This window comes from Parambassis ranga, chromosome 15 (genome assembly GCF_900634625.1).
Source record: "Parambassis ranga chromosome 15, fParRan2.1, whole genome shotgun sequence".
Lineage (NCBI taxonomy): Eukaryota > Metazoa > Chordata > Actinopteri > Ambassidae > Parambassis > Parambassis ranga.
The window spans coordinates 21,242,899-21,258,792 of NC_041035.1; the positions used below are offsets into that span (position 1 = coordinate 21,242,899).

General features: G+C 51.0%; 1 protein-coding gene across 3 annotated transcripts in view; it reads left to right on the top strand.

Annotated features, from left to right (window-relative positions):
* Positions 1 to 15,894, top strand: part of LOC114446888 (spectrin beta chain, non-erythrocytic 1) — a 73,052-nt gene that overhangs the window by 34,001 nt on the left and 23,157 nt on the right. For all 3 annotated transcript variants that reach the window (XM_028422768.1, XM_028422769.1, XM_028422767.1), the window contains 30 exons: positions 1,903 to 2,054; positions 3,807 to 3,980; positions 5,371 to 5,462; positions 5,542 to 5,622; positions 6,208 to 6,323; positions 6,651 to 6,763; positions 7,010 to 7,197; positions 7,291 to 7,408; positions 7,490 to 7,648; positions 7,738 to 7,833; positions 7,919 to 8,125; positions 8,226 to 8,379; positions 8,483 to 8,634; positions 8,846 to 9,064; positions 9,136 to 9,216; positions 9,293 to 9,499; positions 9,583 to 9,794; positions 9,959 to 10,096; positions 10,527 to 10,647; positions 10,722 to 10,937; positions 11,012 to 11,431; positions 11,894 to 12,096; positions 12,177 to 12,267; positions 12,355 to 12,501; positions 12,575 to 12,838; positions 13,972 to 14,196; positions 14,593 to 14,682; positions 14,777 to 15,055; positions 15,462 to 15,592; positions 15,664 to 15,868. In XM_028422768.1, coding sequence (XP_028278569.1) covers positions 1,903 to 2,054; positions 3,807 to 3,980; positions 5,371 to 5,462; positions 5,542 to 5,622; positions 6,208 to 6,323; positions 6,651 to 6,763; positions 7,010 to 7,197; positions 7,291 to 7,408; positions 7,490 to 7,648; positions 7,738 to 7,833; positions 7,919 to 8,125; positions 8,226 to 8,379; positions 8,483 to 8,634; positions 8,846 to 9,064; positions 9,136 to 9,216; positions 9,293 to 9,499; positions 9,583 to 9,794; positions 9,959 to 10,096; positions 10,527 to 10,647; positions 10,722 to 10,937; positions 11,012 to 11,431; positions 11,894 to 12,096; positions 12,177 to 12,267; positions 12,355 to 12,501; positions 12,575 to 12,838; positions 13,972 to 14,196; positions 14,593 to 14,682; positions 14,777 to 15,055; positions 15,462 to 15,592; positions 15,664 to 15,868 — 5,051 coding nt within the window. The remainder of the gene's footprint in view (positions 1 to 1,902; positions 2,055 to 3,806; positions 3,981 to 5,370; positions 5,463 to 5,541; positions 5,623 to 6,207; positions 6,324 to 6,650; positions 6,764 to 7,009; positions 7,198 to 7,290; positions 7,409 to 7,489; positions 7,649 to 7,737; positions 7,834 to 7,918; positions 8,126 to 8,225; positions 8,380 to 8,482; positions 8,635 to 8,845; positions 9,065 to 9,135; positions 9,217 to 9,292; positions 9,500 to 9,582; positions 9,795 to 9,958; positions 10,097 to 10,526; positions 10,648 to 10,721; positions 10,938 to 11,011; positions 11,432 to 11,893; positions 12,097 to 12,176; positions 12,268 to 12,354; positions 12,502 to 12,574; positions 12,839 to 13,971; positions 14,197 to 14,592; positions 14,683 to 14,776; positions 15,056 to 15,461; positions 15,593 to 15,663; positions 15,869 to 15,894) is intronic.

Consider the following 15,894-nt stretch of genomic DNA (forward strand, 5'->3'; position numbering starts at 1 on the left):
GACACACACAGACACACACACACACAGACAGACACACACACACAGACAGACACACACACAGACACACACACACACACACAGACACAACACAGACACACACAGACACAGACAGACACAGACACACAGACACACACACACACACAGACACACACAGACACACACAGACACAGACACAGACACACCACACACACACACACACACACACACACACAGACACACACAGACACAGACACAGACACACACAGACAGACACACACACACAGACACACACAGACACACACAGGACACACACACACACAGACAGACACACACACACAGACACACAGACACACACGCACACAGACACACACAGACACACACACTCTCCTGCAGGAAGCTTGTAGATGGAGATAAGTCTCGTTTGTTGGATTTGTACGTCAGAGACTCCTCAAAGTTTCAAATATTAATGTTTTAATCTTTCATGTCTCGTCGCTGCAGCCATCATCCTGACTGTGTGTGTGTCTGTGTGTGTGTGTTAGCAGCCGCTCGCTCCTTCCTCAGGATCTCTGAGCAGTCGTAGACCTCGCGGCGTCTCGGCTGCATATTTCCAGCAGCAACAGTTTGATATCAGAAAGTGTGTTTGTGCTGCTGAAGGCCATTCAACACTGAAGCTATTGTCCTGCTGCACGCACACACACACACGCACGCACGCACGCACACACACACACACACACGTGTTACAGTTTGCACATATAAAACTGTCAGAGGTTCTTATCAGTGAACCTGTGTGTGTGTGTTTCCTTCCACAGGTCACACACAGTTTGTTTCCTTTTGCCATGCTCATGAACTTTGACCTGTGAGGATTTCTGACACACTGCTGGTTGTGTAGTGTGAGTAGTAGTAGTAGTGTGTAATGTTGTTTCTGAAATTTAAATTTAAAATCATTAACACGTTTTAAACTTTATTTTCTGCTAGAAACAACTGATTTAAACACATCAGCTGTGTGTGTGTCTGTGTGTGTCTGTGTGTCTGTGTGTGTCTGTGTGTGTCTGAACGTGACATTCTAACTTTCATCAAACTGCAGAAAGTCTGAAACAAGCCTGCAGACACTCAGCGGAGAATGACCTGAGGTTAATACAGAGTGTGTCTGTGTGTGTCTGTGTGTGTCTGTGTGTGTGAGAGCAGGAGTAATAACCATCAGGCTTGTGGGAAATAAACCGGTTGTGTTGCAGACAGCAGGTGTCGACCGTCAGACTGCACTTCATGTGCAGTGTGTGTGTACATATTTACAGCAGTGATTTAGTCTGCTTTGTCAGACACAGGAAGCCTCACACACACACATACACACACACACATACACACACACACATACACACACACACATGCACACAGACACACGCATACACACACATACTCAAGCCTTCCAGGAACAATGTGGGACACACGTCTGAGCACACCTGCAGAGACCCTAAATGTGACCCTGAGACCACGAGTTCACTTCCCTCACTGACCCTGTCTCTCTCTGTGTCTCTCTCTCTGTCTGTCTCTGTCTGTCTCTGTCTGTCTCTGTGTCTCTCTCTCTGTCTCTCTGTCTCTCTCTCTGTGTCTCTCTCTGTGTCTCTCTCTCTGTCTGTCTCTGTCTCTCTCTCTGTCTCTCTCTCTCTCTCTCTCTGTGTCTCTCTCTGTCTCTGTCTCTCTCTGTGTCTCTCTCTCTCTCTCTCTCTGTGTCTCTCTCTGTCTCTGTGTCTGTCTCTGTGTCTCTCTCTGTCTCTGTCTCTCTCTGTGTCTCTCTGTCTCTGTCTCTCTCTGTGTGTCTCTCTCTCTCTCTCTGTCTGTCTCTGTGTCTCTCTCTCTGTGTCTCTCTCTCTGTGTCTCTCTCTGTGTCTCTCTCTGTCTCTCTCTGTCTCTCTTTCTGTCTCTCAGATGAGCGCGAGGCGGTGCAGAAGAAGACCTTCACTAAGTGGGTCAACTCCCACCTGTCCAGAGTGTCCTGTCGAATCACGGACCTCTACATGGACCTGAGGGACGGACGCATGCTGATCAAGCTGCTGGAGGTGCTGTCAGGAGAGAGACTGGTGAGTCACAGCAGCTCTTAAAGGAGCAGTTCAGCATGTCAGAGCCGCCCCCTCACACACACACACACACACACACACACACACACACACACACACACACACACACACACACACACACACACACACACAGACACACTGTGGGGACAGTCGGTCATATGTACAGATAATCTGAGTAAGAACATGAGAACCACTTGTAAAGACTTCAGTAAGACCTCAGTCAGGTGATCAATCAGTCTTATAGAGAAAGTCTTTGGATCACTGAGATACTGTTACTGTATCCACTGTGCCGTCACCATAGCAACAGGCATACATTACTGCTGCACTCGCTGCCCTTCTCATTTCGTCCATCTTCCTGCTGTGTTCTTCTCACACACACACACACTCGCCTGGTATCCCAGCTTCACCCCCCGCCTTGTGACTTCCAGCGCTGCAAGCCAAACTTCTTCTTCTTCTTCTTCTTCTTCTGTCCTTTTCTTTCTCCGTCCTCTCAGCCTCCTCAGCAGATTTCTTCCGGCCTTTTCTCAGCCTGTCAAACACACACAGAGAGAGAAAGTCCAGCTACACATCACACTGTGAATGAGGCAGAAAGAGGGAGAAACATGGTGGAAGGTGGAGTGACAGTGGAGCAGACAGTGAGGGGGAGCTGCTGCTGCTGCTGCTGCTGCTGCTGCCGCCGCCGCTGCTGTGAAAGGACACATTGAGAAACTCTGGAAGTTTCTGTGGAGCCAAAACGCCTCCAGAGGAATCTGAGAGCGAGCAGCAGCAGAGTCTGAAGGACCCACGAGCGCGTGTGTCTGTTAAATTAGCAGATTACAGCAGCAGCTTCATGTGAAGCAGCGTTTGGTAGATTTTAGAGCAGCAGGAATGATATCCGTAACCATGACGACAGTGTTTTCACTGTAAGGTTACAGCCCAGGCTGCTTCAGAGCCGCCCTGCAGGGACCCGGATGGACATGAGGCCGAGTTCTTACAGTAAAACTCTGTCAGGCTCTCAGGCTAAAAGCAGCCTGGTGGTTAAGTGTAAAACGACGCCCCCTGATGGTGGAAAATCGCCCTGACAGGTCAGCTGTTTGACCTGTGTGTGTGTTCACCGGATCAGTGCCAGCAGCCTGGACCTGACCGCCGTGTGTTTGTTGGACGCCGCTGCTCTGTTTATTTCATGGATTATTACTGTGTTTAGATTTATTTATGTTCCAGGATTGTTTCAAACGTTTCCATCCTGAACAGACGGACATGAGACAGATTCTGAATGTTCATCCTGACACCAGCTGCAGGTCAGCCGGGCGCTCTCTGACTGCTGCTCCCTGCTGTTTGTACAGGATCTTGTTGGTGCGCAGAACAAATAAACTTTTAGAGCCACATCACGTATGATGCGTTCAGGGGCCATAGTAAAGGTCAGCATGAGCAGATTAATGGTGTCCCTCTGTTGTGGGTCTGGACAGACGTGGACGGCCGTCCGTGTCCCGCTCACCTTCAGCTGCTGCGTGTTGTGTAACAGACGCAGCAGAGCTGTCGGACATCTGCCTGATAATTCAGGACGGATTTCTGCACACAGCGTCCGACCCGGCGCCTCGTTAGCTTCTCGCTCTCTGTTTCTTTGCTGCAGCTTTACGAGTGAAATGAACAGTTTGAGCCTTGAAACGTTGTTGTGATGTTTACATGAGGCTGAGCAGAGGAAGGCAACAGCTCCTCCTCCTCCTCCGTGTTTACACGTGGACGTCCTGAATAAACAGAGTTCTATTGTCCTTTCAGCCCAAACCCACCAAGGGCCGGATGCGGATCCACTGCCTGGAGAACGTGGACAAAGCTCTGCAGTTCCTGAAGGAGCAGAGGGTCCACCTGGAGAACATGGGCTCCCACGACATCGTGGACGGGAACCACCGCCTCACGCTGGGCCTCATCTGGACCATCATCCTCCGCTTCCAGGTAATGAAGGGGCGGGATTCTGGATCCCTAAATGACGCACACACGCACACGCACACACACAGACACACACACACACAGTGATAAGCTGTCAATAGTGGATTAAAATAATAATCATATTCGGACTCTTGGTGCTGATGTTTAGGGTAAACTCAGTTCGGCATCTCTTGTTTGTGAGTGTTTGTAGGACCGGGGACACACACGCTGTGTGACGTTGTGTTACTGTACGTCCGGGCTGCTTAGCGTGTCAGTCGGCCGCTGATGTCAGTGAACATTTGGAGAAAATGGGGGACAGGATTTGCCTTTTTTAAGCTGTGAGGATTAAAAAACTCTTTCAGCTGCTTTAAATCCTGCGAGGGTGAAATGGAGCCGAGCGCGGACTGACAGGAGGACGGCAGTTTGTGTGTTTGTGTTGTCAGGCTGGACGTCCATCAATGAAGGTGAGCTGTGTCTGTCTTCGTCAAGACAACGAGACATTTTTAGAAAATAAGGACATTTTGTTTGAAGTGGGAATCTTGTAGAACGCGTGGACTTCTTTAGAGTCTGAAGACAAGGACGAGATTTCATTTGTGAAAGCTGAGTAAATGGACAACAAGACACAATTTGCGGACAGTTTTGAAAAATGTTTAGAGACGGAAGACATCTTTCAGCAAATTTCTTAAAAAGTGTGGACAGACAGGGGATGTGTTTGGAAACTAAAGACAGATAGGGACATTGTGAGGACAGTTTGGTCATCCTGTGAGAGTGAGCACATTGATGGAAACTGAGACATTTCTACAGAACTTGTCTTTAGAAGAGGTGGTTGTCCTTAAAGTGGACATTTTTATTTTCATTAAAAGACGTCTTTTAATGAAAGTCTTCAGTATGTGGACATTTTTAAAATAAGACATCAAATCAAACTTACAGAAAGTTTAGACATGTGTGGACAGTGTGGACATGTTTAGAGAGCATGTGTGGACATTGTGGACATCTTCAGAAGCAGGTGGTGTATTTTAACATACATTTCTTTGGACAGAGAAGTGTTTGAAAACAAAGACGTCCTCACAAAGTCCAGAGATTGTGTGGACATTGTTCATGAAAAGTTTGGACAATATGAGATATGGAGGACATTGATAGAAAGACTTCTGTAGAACATGAGAACATTGAAGTGAAGACGTTTTGTCTTTTGAGATGTGGCTTAGTTTAGAGACAAACCCTGTCCAGAAGTTGGACATGGGATCAAAGTGAGGACGCTTTTCTTTGGAGGACTGCTGTCTGAAGACGTGACGTGTGGACGGTCAGCTGTTGTGCCTCGGGGTCAAATGATGCGTTCAGAAATGCAGGAAAAAAGACAAGCTTTGGGGAAAAATCTTGACTCACAAAGTGTGTGTGTGTGTGTGTGTGTGTGTCTCAGATCCAGGACATTAGTGTGGAGACGGAGGACAACAAGGAGAAGAAGTCTGCTAAAGACGCTCTGCTGCTGTGGTGTCAGATGAAGACCGCGGGGTGAGTCCTGAGCCCACAGACCTGCAGATCGGACCAGATGTTAGAACTCTAACCAGCTGCTCTTCTTCTTCATGTCCAGATATCCAAACGTCAACATCCACAACTTCACCACCAGCTGGAGGGACGGGATGGCCTTCAACGCCCTCATCCACAAACACAGGTAGGAGGCAGAAGTCCTGAGCAGCAGTCACATGACCCACATTCAGAGAGTACCTGTCTGACCTGCAGCTTCCTGCAGCTGATCTCAGTCACGATGGTGTGTGTGTTTGTGTAGTCGATCCACACACACACACACACACCAGGCCTCAGCTGTGTCATCTCTGCTGTAAGAGTCTCAGCTGACAGTCAGCAGGCGGCTTCCTTCAACCCTCTGACATTCAGCATTAAAACCTTCTTTGTCTAAGTTCAGCTGAATGAAGAACATTCACACAGACATGTATAGAAAGATGTTCCCGTTATGATCATGGATGTTCTGTGGATGTTCTGTGGATGTTCTGTGGATGTTCTGTGGATGTTCTGTGGATGTTCTGCTGGCTCACACTCCACCTGCGGTTCAACATGTTTCATCACACAAATCTGACACAAGTCTTCTTCTGGATTTCCAGCAGTTCACACTAAAAATGACAAAAAGCTCAATGTTTCTTTATTAAAATCTGTGATTTGGAAACATGACTGGCCTCTGTAAAGCCTACTTTGTGTGTCTGTGTGTGTGTGTGTGTGTGTGTGTGTGTGTGTTTGTTGTCAGACCGGACCTGATCGACTTTGATAAGCTGAAGAAATCAAACGCTCACTACAACCTGCAGAACGCCTTCAACCTGGCCGAGCAACATCTGGGCCTCACCAAGCTGCTGGACCCTGAAGGTCACAGACACACAGAGACACAGAGACACACACAGAGACACAGAGACACACACAGAGACACACAGAGACACACAGAGAGACACACAGAGAGACACACACAGACACACATACACACACAGACACACACACAGAGACACACACACACAGACACACACAGAGACACACAGAGACACACACAGAGACACACAGAGAGACACACACAGACACACATACACACACAGAGACACACACACACACAGACACACATACACACACAGAGACACACACACTCAGATCTCATCTGTGATGTCACTGCAGAGGGTTTACTGTTGGTATCTGTGTGTACAGACATCAGTGTGGACCACCCTGATGAGAAGTCCATCATCACCTACGTGGTCACCTACTACCACTACTTCTCCAAGATGAAGGCCCTGAAGGTGGAGGGGAAGAGGATCGGAAAGGTGCCGCCCAGCTCCTCACTCCTCACACACAAAGATCCAATCTGAAAACCAGACAAACCAATCTGCAGCTTCTTTAAACCACAACACAGCTCAGACAGAAGTTTAGTTTGAAATAGTAACTCCAATATCCGGACCCTCAGAACCCTCAGAACCCTCAGAACCCCCAAAACCCAGAGCAGCATGTGACAGATTGAAGCTTATTATCATGATATTTCACCAATATTTCCCCTCTGCTGCGTCTTCCAGGTGCTGGATAACGCCATCGAGACAGAGAAGATGATCGAGAAGTACGAGTCTCTGGCGTCAGACCTGCTGGAGTGGATCGAGCAGACCATCATCATCCTCAACAACAGGAAGTTTGCCAACTCTCTGGTGGGAGTCCAGCAGCAGCTGCAGGCCTTCAACACGTACCGCACCGTGGAGAAACCGCCGAAGTGAGCAAAGGCTGGTGGTGACAGGGTGTGAGACAGGACGGACTCTGATTCTAAACAATCCTTGTGTGTTTGTGTGTGTTTGTGTGTGTGCAGGTTCACAGAGAAGGGGAACCTGGAGGTTCTTCTGTTCACCATCCAGAGTAAGATGAGAGCCAACAACCAGAAAGTGTACACACCGCGAGAGGGCAAACTCATCTCTGACATCAACAAGGTACGAAGAGCCCAGCACAGCCCAGGTCCAGCAGGGGGGGCAGCGGGTCTGCTCACTGAGACCGTGGTGTGTTTGTTTCAGGCATGGGAGCGTCTGGAGAAGGCGGAGCACGAGCGGGAGCTGGCACTGAGGACAGAGCTGATTCGTCAGGAGAAGCTGGAGCAGCTCGCCCGCCGCTTCGACCGCAAAGCCGCCATGAGGGAGACGTGGCTGAGCGAGAACCAGAGGCTGGTCTCACAGGTACAGGTCTTCACACACGCACAATGCTTTTAATACGGACCAATGGATTTCATTAATGGATCGATACGCTCCTCTCTGCCCCCCTCCAGGATAACTTTGGATTCGACCTCCAGGCTGTGGAAGCTGCTACAAAGAAGCATGAAGCCATAGAAACAGACATCGCAGCCTACGAGGAGCGAGTCCAGGTCAGGCCCTGATGACAGGGAGCACCCGGTGACCACACAGGAACCACTTTAATCCCCCTCTGTCTCATCTGTCTCCCCGGATCAGGCGGTGGTCTCTGTGGCGAAGGAGCTGGAGGCGGAGAGTTACCATGACATCAAACGCATCACGGCCAGGAAGGACAACGTGATCCGGCTGTGGGAGTACCTGCTGGAGCTGCTGAAGGCCCGCAGACTGCGGCTGGAGCAGAACCTGGGTATGCAGAGAGTCTTCCAGGAGATGCTCTACATCATGGACTGGATGGACGAGATGAAGGTACGGGCCGTGAAGCAGCCAATCAGAACGCGAGTTTAAGCTCTGAAGCTTTTCCTGATCTGAGCTGTTGCTGTTTGTGACCTTTGACCTCTGCCTGCAGATGCTGCTGCTCTCTCAGGATTATGGGAAACACCTGCTGGGTGTGGAGGACCTGCTGCAGAAACACGCCCTGGTGGAGGCCGACATTGCCATCCAGGCCGACCGAGTCCGAAACGTCAACAGGAACGCTCAGAAGTACGCTAACGACACCGAAGGTGCGCGCGCACACACACACACACACACACACACACACACTGCGCTCAGCAGTCGCCTGTTCCAGCAGAAATCAACTTCCTGTCCTCCTGTCTCCTCCCTCAGGGTACAAACCCTGCGATCCTCAGATCATCCTGGATCGGGTGGCTCACATGGAGTTCTGCTACCAGGAGCTGACCCAGCTGGCGGCTGAGCGGCGGGCTCGCCTCGAGGAGTCCCGCCGCCTCTGGAAATTCTTCTGGGAAATGGCTGAAGAGGTTCACACACCTTTATCTGCTTTGTGTTGTTGTGTTTTCATCACTGTACAAAGACTCCACACAGGCAGCGATGCGTTCACTGTCTAACTGAAAGTGGACACACTGTAAATACTGAGGGGTTAAATCAATGATAATAATGTTCATCTGAGAAATGTGAAGAGTTTTCTCTGAGGTGACGTAGCTGAGGCCTGAATGTGTCGCTGCTCTGCAGGAGGGATGGATCAGGGAGAAGGAGCAGATCCTGTCCTCCGAGGATTATGGGAAAGATCTAACCGGCGCAGTGCGACTGCTGAGCCAACACAAAGCCTTCGAAGACGAGATGAGCGGGCGAGCCGCCCATTTGCAGCAGACCATCAAACAGGGCGAGGAGCTGGTGGCCAACAACCACTTCGGAGCCGACAAGATCAAAGAACGAATCCAGGACATCCAGGTAGGCTGCACCTGCACTCAGCACAAACCAAATCCACCCCCCCCCCTAACCCTCCTCCGTCTGTGCTGCAGGAGCAGTGGGCGGCTCTGGAGCGTCTCTCTGCTGTCCGTAAGGCTCGTCTGCAGGAGGCCTGCAACCAGCACCAGTTCCAGGTGAGAGCACTCAGCATGAACCACTTCCTGATGGTCCGGCAGCGTTACAGGAGATTGAATTCACTTCTGTGTGCAGGCTGATGCTGACGACATCGACACGTGGATGCTGGACGTGCTGCGGATCGTCTCCAGTGTGGACGTTGGCCACGACGAGTTCTCCACCCAGGCTCTGGTGAAGAAACACAAGGACGTGGCCGAGGAGATCGCCAGCTACCGGCCGGTCATCGAGGCTCTGCACGAACAGTCCCGCACGCTGCCGCCGGAGAAGGCCAACTCTGAGGAGGTGAACGTCTGCAGAGCACGCTGTGAGCAGGTTCAGACTGAAGGTCACGTATTGAGCCTCGGGTTATGGTTCTGTGTGTTCAGGTTCAGAGCCGGCTGGCGGGCATCGAGGAGCGCTACAAGGAGGTGGCTGAGCTGACGCGACTCAGGAAGCAGGCGCTGCAGGACGCCCTGGCGCTCTACAAGATGCTGAGCGAGGCCAACGCCTGCGAGGTGTGGATCGACGAGAAGGAGCAGTGGCTCAACGTCATGGAGATCCCCGAGAAGCTGGAGGACCTGGAGGTCGTGCAGCACCGGTGAGGACCGGACCACAGAGTCCAGCACAGACACCCCAACGAGAGGCAGCCATTTTTATTTCTGTGCTTAAATAAGAAAGAAGATCCAATAAGTGTGGGGGGTGCTAAAAGTTCACAAATGTCAGGTTTTTCTCATGGTACTTAAACGCACCGTCTCTGTCCAGCTTTGAGAGTTTGGAGCCAGAGATGAACAACCAGGCATCCCGGGTCGCCGTGGTGAACCAGGTCGCCCGGCAGCTGATCCACAGCGGACATCCCAGTGAGAAGGAGATCAAAGCTCAGCAGGACAAACTCAACACCAGGTAATCAAAGTGGGATTAATGCACCTCGTAAAAACTGGGATTATCACCCCATGCACACCTTCAACCACGTCCTGAGACAGAACACAGATACCAGGAGGGGACGGAAAGTGAACCTGATCTAAGATATAATTTCACGGATTGACCTGGGATTAAGAAGGAATAATTCAGGACTGGAGATTAAACAAACCTAAAGAAAGAGACAACTAATCTGTTTTATCATAAAAGAAACACACAATTAAATATTTCATACAAACATCACAGTATGAGAGAAGAAAAAGAATTAACAGAACGCTCAAACAGGGAAATAACCTGAGATTAACAGATACATGTGTTGGGATTATAACGGATTAAGGGAGTAATAAAGCAGACGGTGATATTAAAGTAGGAAAAGTGTTGGTGCGCTGAGTTGCTGATGAGACTTCATGTCCAGGTGGGGTCAGTTCAGAGACCTGGTGGACCAGAAAAAGGACAGCCTGAGCTCGGCTCTGGGAGTCCAGAACTACCACCTGGAGTGTAACGAGACCAAGTCCTGGATCAAGGAGAAGACCAAGGTACACACTCACTGACACTCACAGCCAGTGAAAATGGGTTCTGTTCATTCACGTCCCTCTGTGTCCTCCGTCAGGTGATCGAGTCCACTCAGGAGCTGGGCAACGACCTGGCTGGTGTCATGGCTCTGCAGAGGAAGCTGACGGGGATGGAGCGAGACCTCGCCGCCATCGAAGCCAAGCTGGGGGACCTGGGAAAAGAGGCGGACCGCCTGGCATCCGAACACCCAGAGCAGTCTGAGGCCATCAAAGGACGCCTGGCTGAGATCACCGGCGTCTGGGACGAGATGAAGGTGCGTGGTTAGCCAAGCGGTCAGACAAACCTGAGACATCTTCAAGTCGTTGAACTTGTCTGGTGTGTTGACAGGACACCTTGAAGAACCGTGAGGAGTCCCTGGGTGAGGCCAGCAAGCTGCAGCAGTTCCTGCGCGACCTGGATGACTTCCAGTCGTGGCTGTCGCGGACGCAGACCGCCATCGCCTCGGAGGACATGCCCAACACGCTGGCTGAGGCCGAGAAGCTGCTGGCCCAGCACGAGAACATCAAGAACGAGATCCACAACTACGAGGAGGACTACCAGAAGATGCGGGACATGGGTGAGATGGTGACGCAGGGCCAGACGGACGCGCAGTACATGTTCCTGCGGCAGCGGCTGCAGGCGCTCGACACCGGCTGGAACGAGCTGCACAAGATGTGGGAGAACCGACAGAACCTGCTGTCCCAGTCCCACGCCTACCAGCTGTTCCTACGGGACACCAAGCAGGCCGAGGCCTTCCTCAACAACCAGGTGAGCCCGTGATGTCATCACACCTGAGCTCTTTTTATTCATGTGGTTGTTGCCATGATATCTGAGCGCGCACACTCCACACACAGTCTAACCCTCTCTCAAATGGCTGTTCATCAGTCTCTGTGTTGGTAATAATTAGATCTTATGAAGACAGAGCAGGTGCTGCCATCAGGTGGTCAAACGGCATCATTACATCAGTGAGATTCCATGTTTGAAGTCTTTAAGGTGGATCAAAACAAAAGTCTTCATAAATATGAAGGCATTAAAATCATGTTTGTTCTAATTTAAAGTGTTTATTAATGTTTTGTTTGGATTGTCGTCCTTCATTTCTTGCCTGTCTGACTCACCTGCTACTTTGAAACTGAACTAAAAACTGAACTTGCAGTTGTCATAGCGCCCCCATGTGGTTGATCTCTGTCACTACGTCCAGCTGACAGTAACGTCTCTGTGTCTGTGGATCAGGAGTATGTCCTGGCTCACACTGAGCTGCCCACCACTCTGGAGGCTGCAGAGGCCGCCATCAAGAAGCAGGAGGACTTCATGACCACGATGGACGCCAACGAGGAGAAGATCAGCGGCGTGGTGGACGCCGGCCGCCGCCTGGTAGCCGACGGCAACGTCAACGCCGAGCGCATCCAGGAGAAAGTGGACTCCATCGACCAGAGGTGAGCAGGACACTGATGGACCCGTGTGTGATGAAGAGCTCTGATTACTGACAAGTAAACGTCTTGTTTTCATTCCACAGACACAAGAAGAACCGAGCTGCTGCCAACGACCTGCTGATGAGGCTGAAGGACAACAGAGACCTGCAGAAGTTCCTGCAGGACTGCCAGGAGGTAAAGCGTCACGTTCAGTCTGGACTGTGAGGAGAATTTGTGTCTGTGTCTGTCAGCTGAGCCCTTCTGCCGCCTGTCTGTCCTCAGCTGACCCTGTGGATCAACGAGAAGATGCTGACGGCTCAGGACATGACGTACGACGAGGCCAGAAACCTGCACAGCAAGTGGCTCAAGCACCAGGCCTTCATGGCCGAGCTGCAGTCCAACAAGGAGTGGCTGGACAAGATCGAGAAGGTAGGAGGACACCGAGGCAAGATGTCTCCTTTAGCCAGTCAGAGCCGAGCACTGACGAGACGCTGTCTTTCAGGACGGACAGGCGCTGATGGCAGAGAAGCCAGAGACGGAGGCCATGGTTAAAGAGAAGCTGGCGTCCCTGAAGACCATGTGGGACGACCTGGAGTCCACCACGCAGACCAAAGCCAAGTGTCTGTTCGACGCCAACAAGGCGGAGCTGTTCACACAGAGCTGCGCCGACCTGGAGAAGTGGATGGCCAACCTGGAGGGGCAGCTGCAGTCCGACGACTACGGCAAGGACCTCACCTCCGTCAACATCCTGCTGAAGAAGCATCAGGTAAGACCAAGGCGTTGATGATGTCATCACAGCACGCTCACAGTTCCAGAAGACCCCTGATGAAGCTCTGCAGCTCAGCAGGACAGCTGAGGTCAGACCAGGTCTGTCCCTGATACACCTGCAGCTCAAAGAGGTCATACACCATAAAAGCTGTTAGCATGTTAGCATGTTAGCATGGCTGCTCAGTCGCAGTATTTTGCCCAGAATTCAGCCTGACAGGAGGCAGCTCACAAACTCAGTGTGATGATGTATTGTTTGCAGCGATGACAGAGTCTGAACCGCTGAGATGTGAAGATCCTGAAATATTAAGTCTCAGCAGCCTTTACATAACCCATCCTCTGCTGCACACACACACACACACATATACTGTGGTTATGTAATCATTCATTTGAAGTGTTACCAGCCAACACACACACACACACACATCTCTGTGAGGAACTGCGGACTGAAACCACACAATCAGGTTTGAGTGCGACGCTTACAGTAAAAACAGGGAGTGAATTACATCATCCAGCATCCTCACAAAGACACAAACGTCTGTGTGTGTAACAGTATTCACACACACAGACACACACAGTATTATCAGTCTGTTAGAGCAGCTTTACTTCTGTTATCATCTGTCTTCTTGTCAGATCTGTGCTGTAATTCCCTGTGTGTGTGTGTCTGTGTGTGTGTGTGTGTGTGTGTGTTGAAGTGTTGGAGGGAGGTCATTAGCGGAGTGTTTGATCTGTTAAACAGAGAGAAGAGGAGCTAATCCTCCTCCTCTTCCTCGTCTTCCTCTCTGCTCTGACTGTATTTTTGTAATGGCTGCTCTGATTTTATGTTTCTAAGCTTATTTCTTTTTCTTTTTGTTTGGAGACATTTATTTTAGTTTATTCTTTTTGTATGTTTCTGTGTATGTATTTGAGAGGACCGAGCCTTTCAACCCTTCGGTTTTTTTTAATATTTAGTTTGATCATGTATGAATTGTTGAGCACGTCGCTCCTCAGTAAACAGATTTGTGTCCTTGTGTGTATTTAATTTGCTGTTGGGGTCTCAATTTTTGATTCTGTATGAATTTCTTTCTTTCCCTCTTCAGCCTTTGTTTGTGCATCAGTGCTCGTGTCACATGACCCTTCCTCTCTGTGCTGCAGATTGTGGAGAGCCAGGTGGAGGTGCGTCAGAAGGAGGTGGAGGAGCTGCAGGGTCAGTCACAGGCCCTCAGCCAGGAGGGGAAAGGCTCCGAGGAGGTGGACGGACAGAGGATCAGCGTGGAGACCAAGTTCCAGTCCCTCCAGGCGCCGCTGAAGAACAGGCGGGATTACCTCATGGCCTCGCGTGAGATCCACCAGTTCAACCGAGACGTGGAGGACGAGATCGTGAGTGAACCGCCCGAGAAACCGAGAACAGAAACGTTCATGTTTGACAAGTCAGAACGAAAAGAGAAACCAAAATCAGACGGTTTATAAAGGAAGTGTAGTGATCAGAGGAACACGATGCTGAATACTGTCTGTCTCTCTCTCTCTGTCTGTCTGTGTGTGTGTGTGTGTGTGTCTCTGTCTGTCTGTCTCTGTCTGTCTGTCTCTGTCTGTCTGTCTGTCTGTCTGTCTGTCTGTGTCTGCCCTCTGTCTGTCTCTCTGTCTCTCTCTGTCTGCCTGTCTCTCGGTCTGTCTCTCGCTCTGTCTGTCTCTCTGTCTGTCTCTCTCTGTCTGTCTGTCTGTCTGTCTCTCTCTCTGTCTCTCTGTCTGCCTGTCTGTCTGTCTGTCTGTCTCCAGCTGTGGGTGGAGGAGCGGATGCCTTTGGCCACATCAACCGACCACGGACACAACCTGCAGACTGTGCAGCTGCTCATCAAGAAGAACCAGGTACACACACACACACACACACACGCACACGCTGGGCTGGTCTGAGAAGCAGCGGCCTCCTCTCTAACCCCTCTTTGACCTTTGACCTCCACAGACCCTGCAGAAGGAGGTCCAGGGCCACCAGCCTCGCTACGACGACATCTTCGAGCGCAGCCAGCACGTCCTGCGGGAGGACAGCCCCACGTCCGAGCTGATCCGCCAGCGCCTCTCCGAGCTCCAGTCGCTATGGGAACAGATCAGGAAGGAGACGGAGAAGCGGCACGCCCGCCTCAGCGAGGCCCACGAGGCCCAGCAGTATTACTTCGATGCCGCCGAGGCCGAGGCCTGGATGAGCGAGCAGGAGCTGTACATGATGTCAGAGGAGAAGGCCAAGGTGAGGCCCGACAGCAATGAGGCAGCAGGCGGCCATCTTTGTTTTACTTTAAAGACATGGGTTGGCCTTACTGTTTCCATAGTTACCGCTCCCTGGTTCTGTAGCTGCTGTCTGTCCTCTGTGTCACACTTCCTGTTTCTTTAACCGGTCGGTTCCTCAGTCTGTATCAGCTGCCAGTCAGTGAAGCTCACACCGATGGAAAACCCTGAAAACCTTCCAGCCGTTCTGTTGTCAGCCTTTTGTTTTTCCTACCAACATGTTTTCATGATTTTTATTTATTCCACATGTTGTTGTTCTAACGCTCCTGTGCTCTTTATCTTTATAAAGTCTCTTTTAATGAATGAGGAGGATTTAGTGTCATGATCGTTGAAAGTGTTCTTCTGGACCTCTGTTCTGTCTCTGTCAGGACGAGCAGAGCTCGGTGGCCATGCTGAAGAAGCATCAGATCCTGGAGCAGGCGGTGGAGGACTACGCCGACACCGTCCACCAGCTGTCCAGCACCAGCCGGGGCCTGGTGGCTGCCGGACACCCCGACAGGTGAGGCCGCGCCTCCTTTCCCTAGTTTTTAGTATTAGGGCGGAGCAGGTGAAAACGTGTCTTTGTTGCAGCGAGCGCATCGGGATGCGTCAGTCTCAGGTGGATAAGCTGTACGCCGGGCTGAAGGATCTGTCCGAGGAACGACGGGGGAAGCTGGACGAGCGGTTCCGGCTGTTTCAGCTCAACCGGGAGGTGGATGACCTGGAGCAGTGGATCGCCGAGAGGGAGGTGGTGGCCGGATCCCACGAGCTGGGCCAGGACTACGAGCACGTCACTGTTAGTACACACACACACACACACAC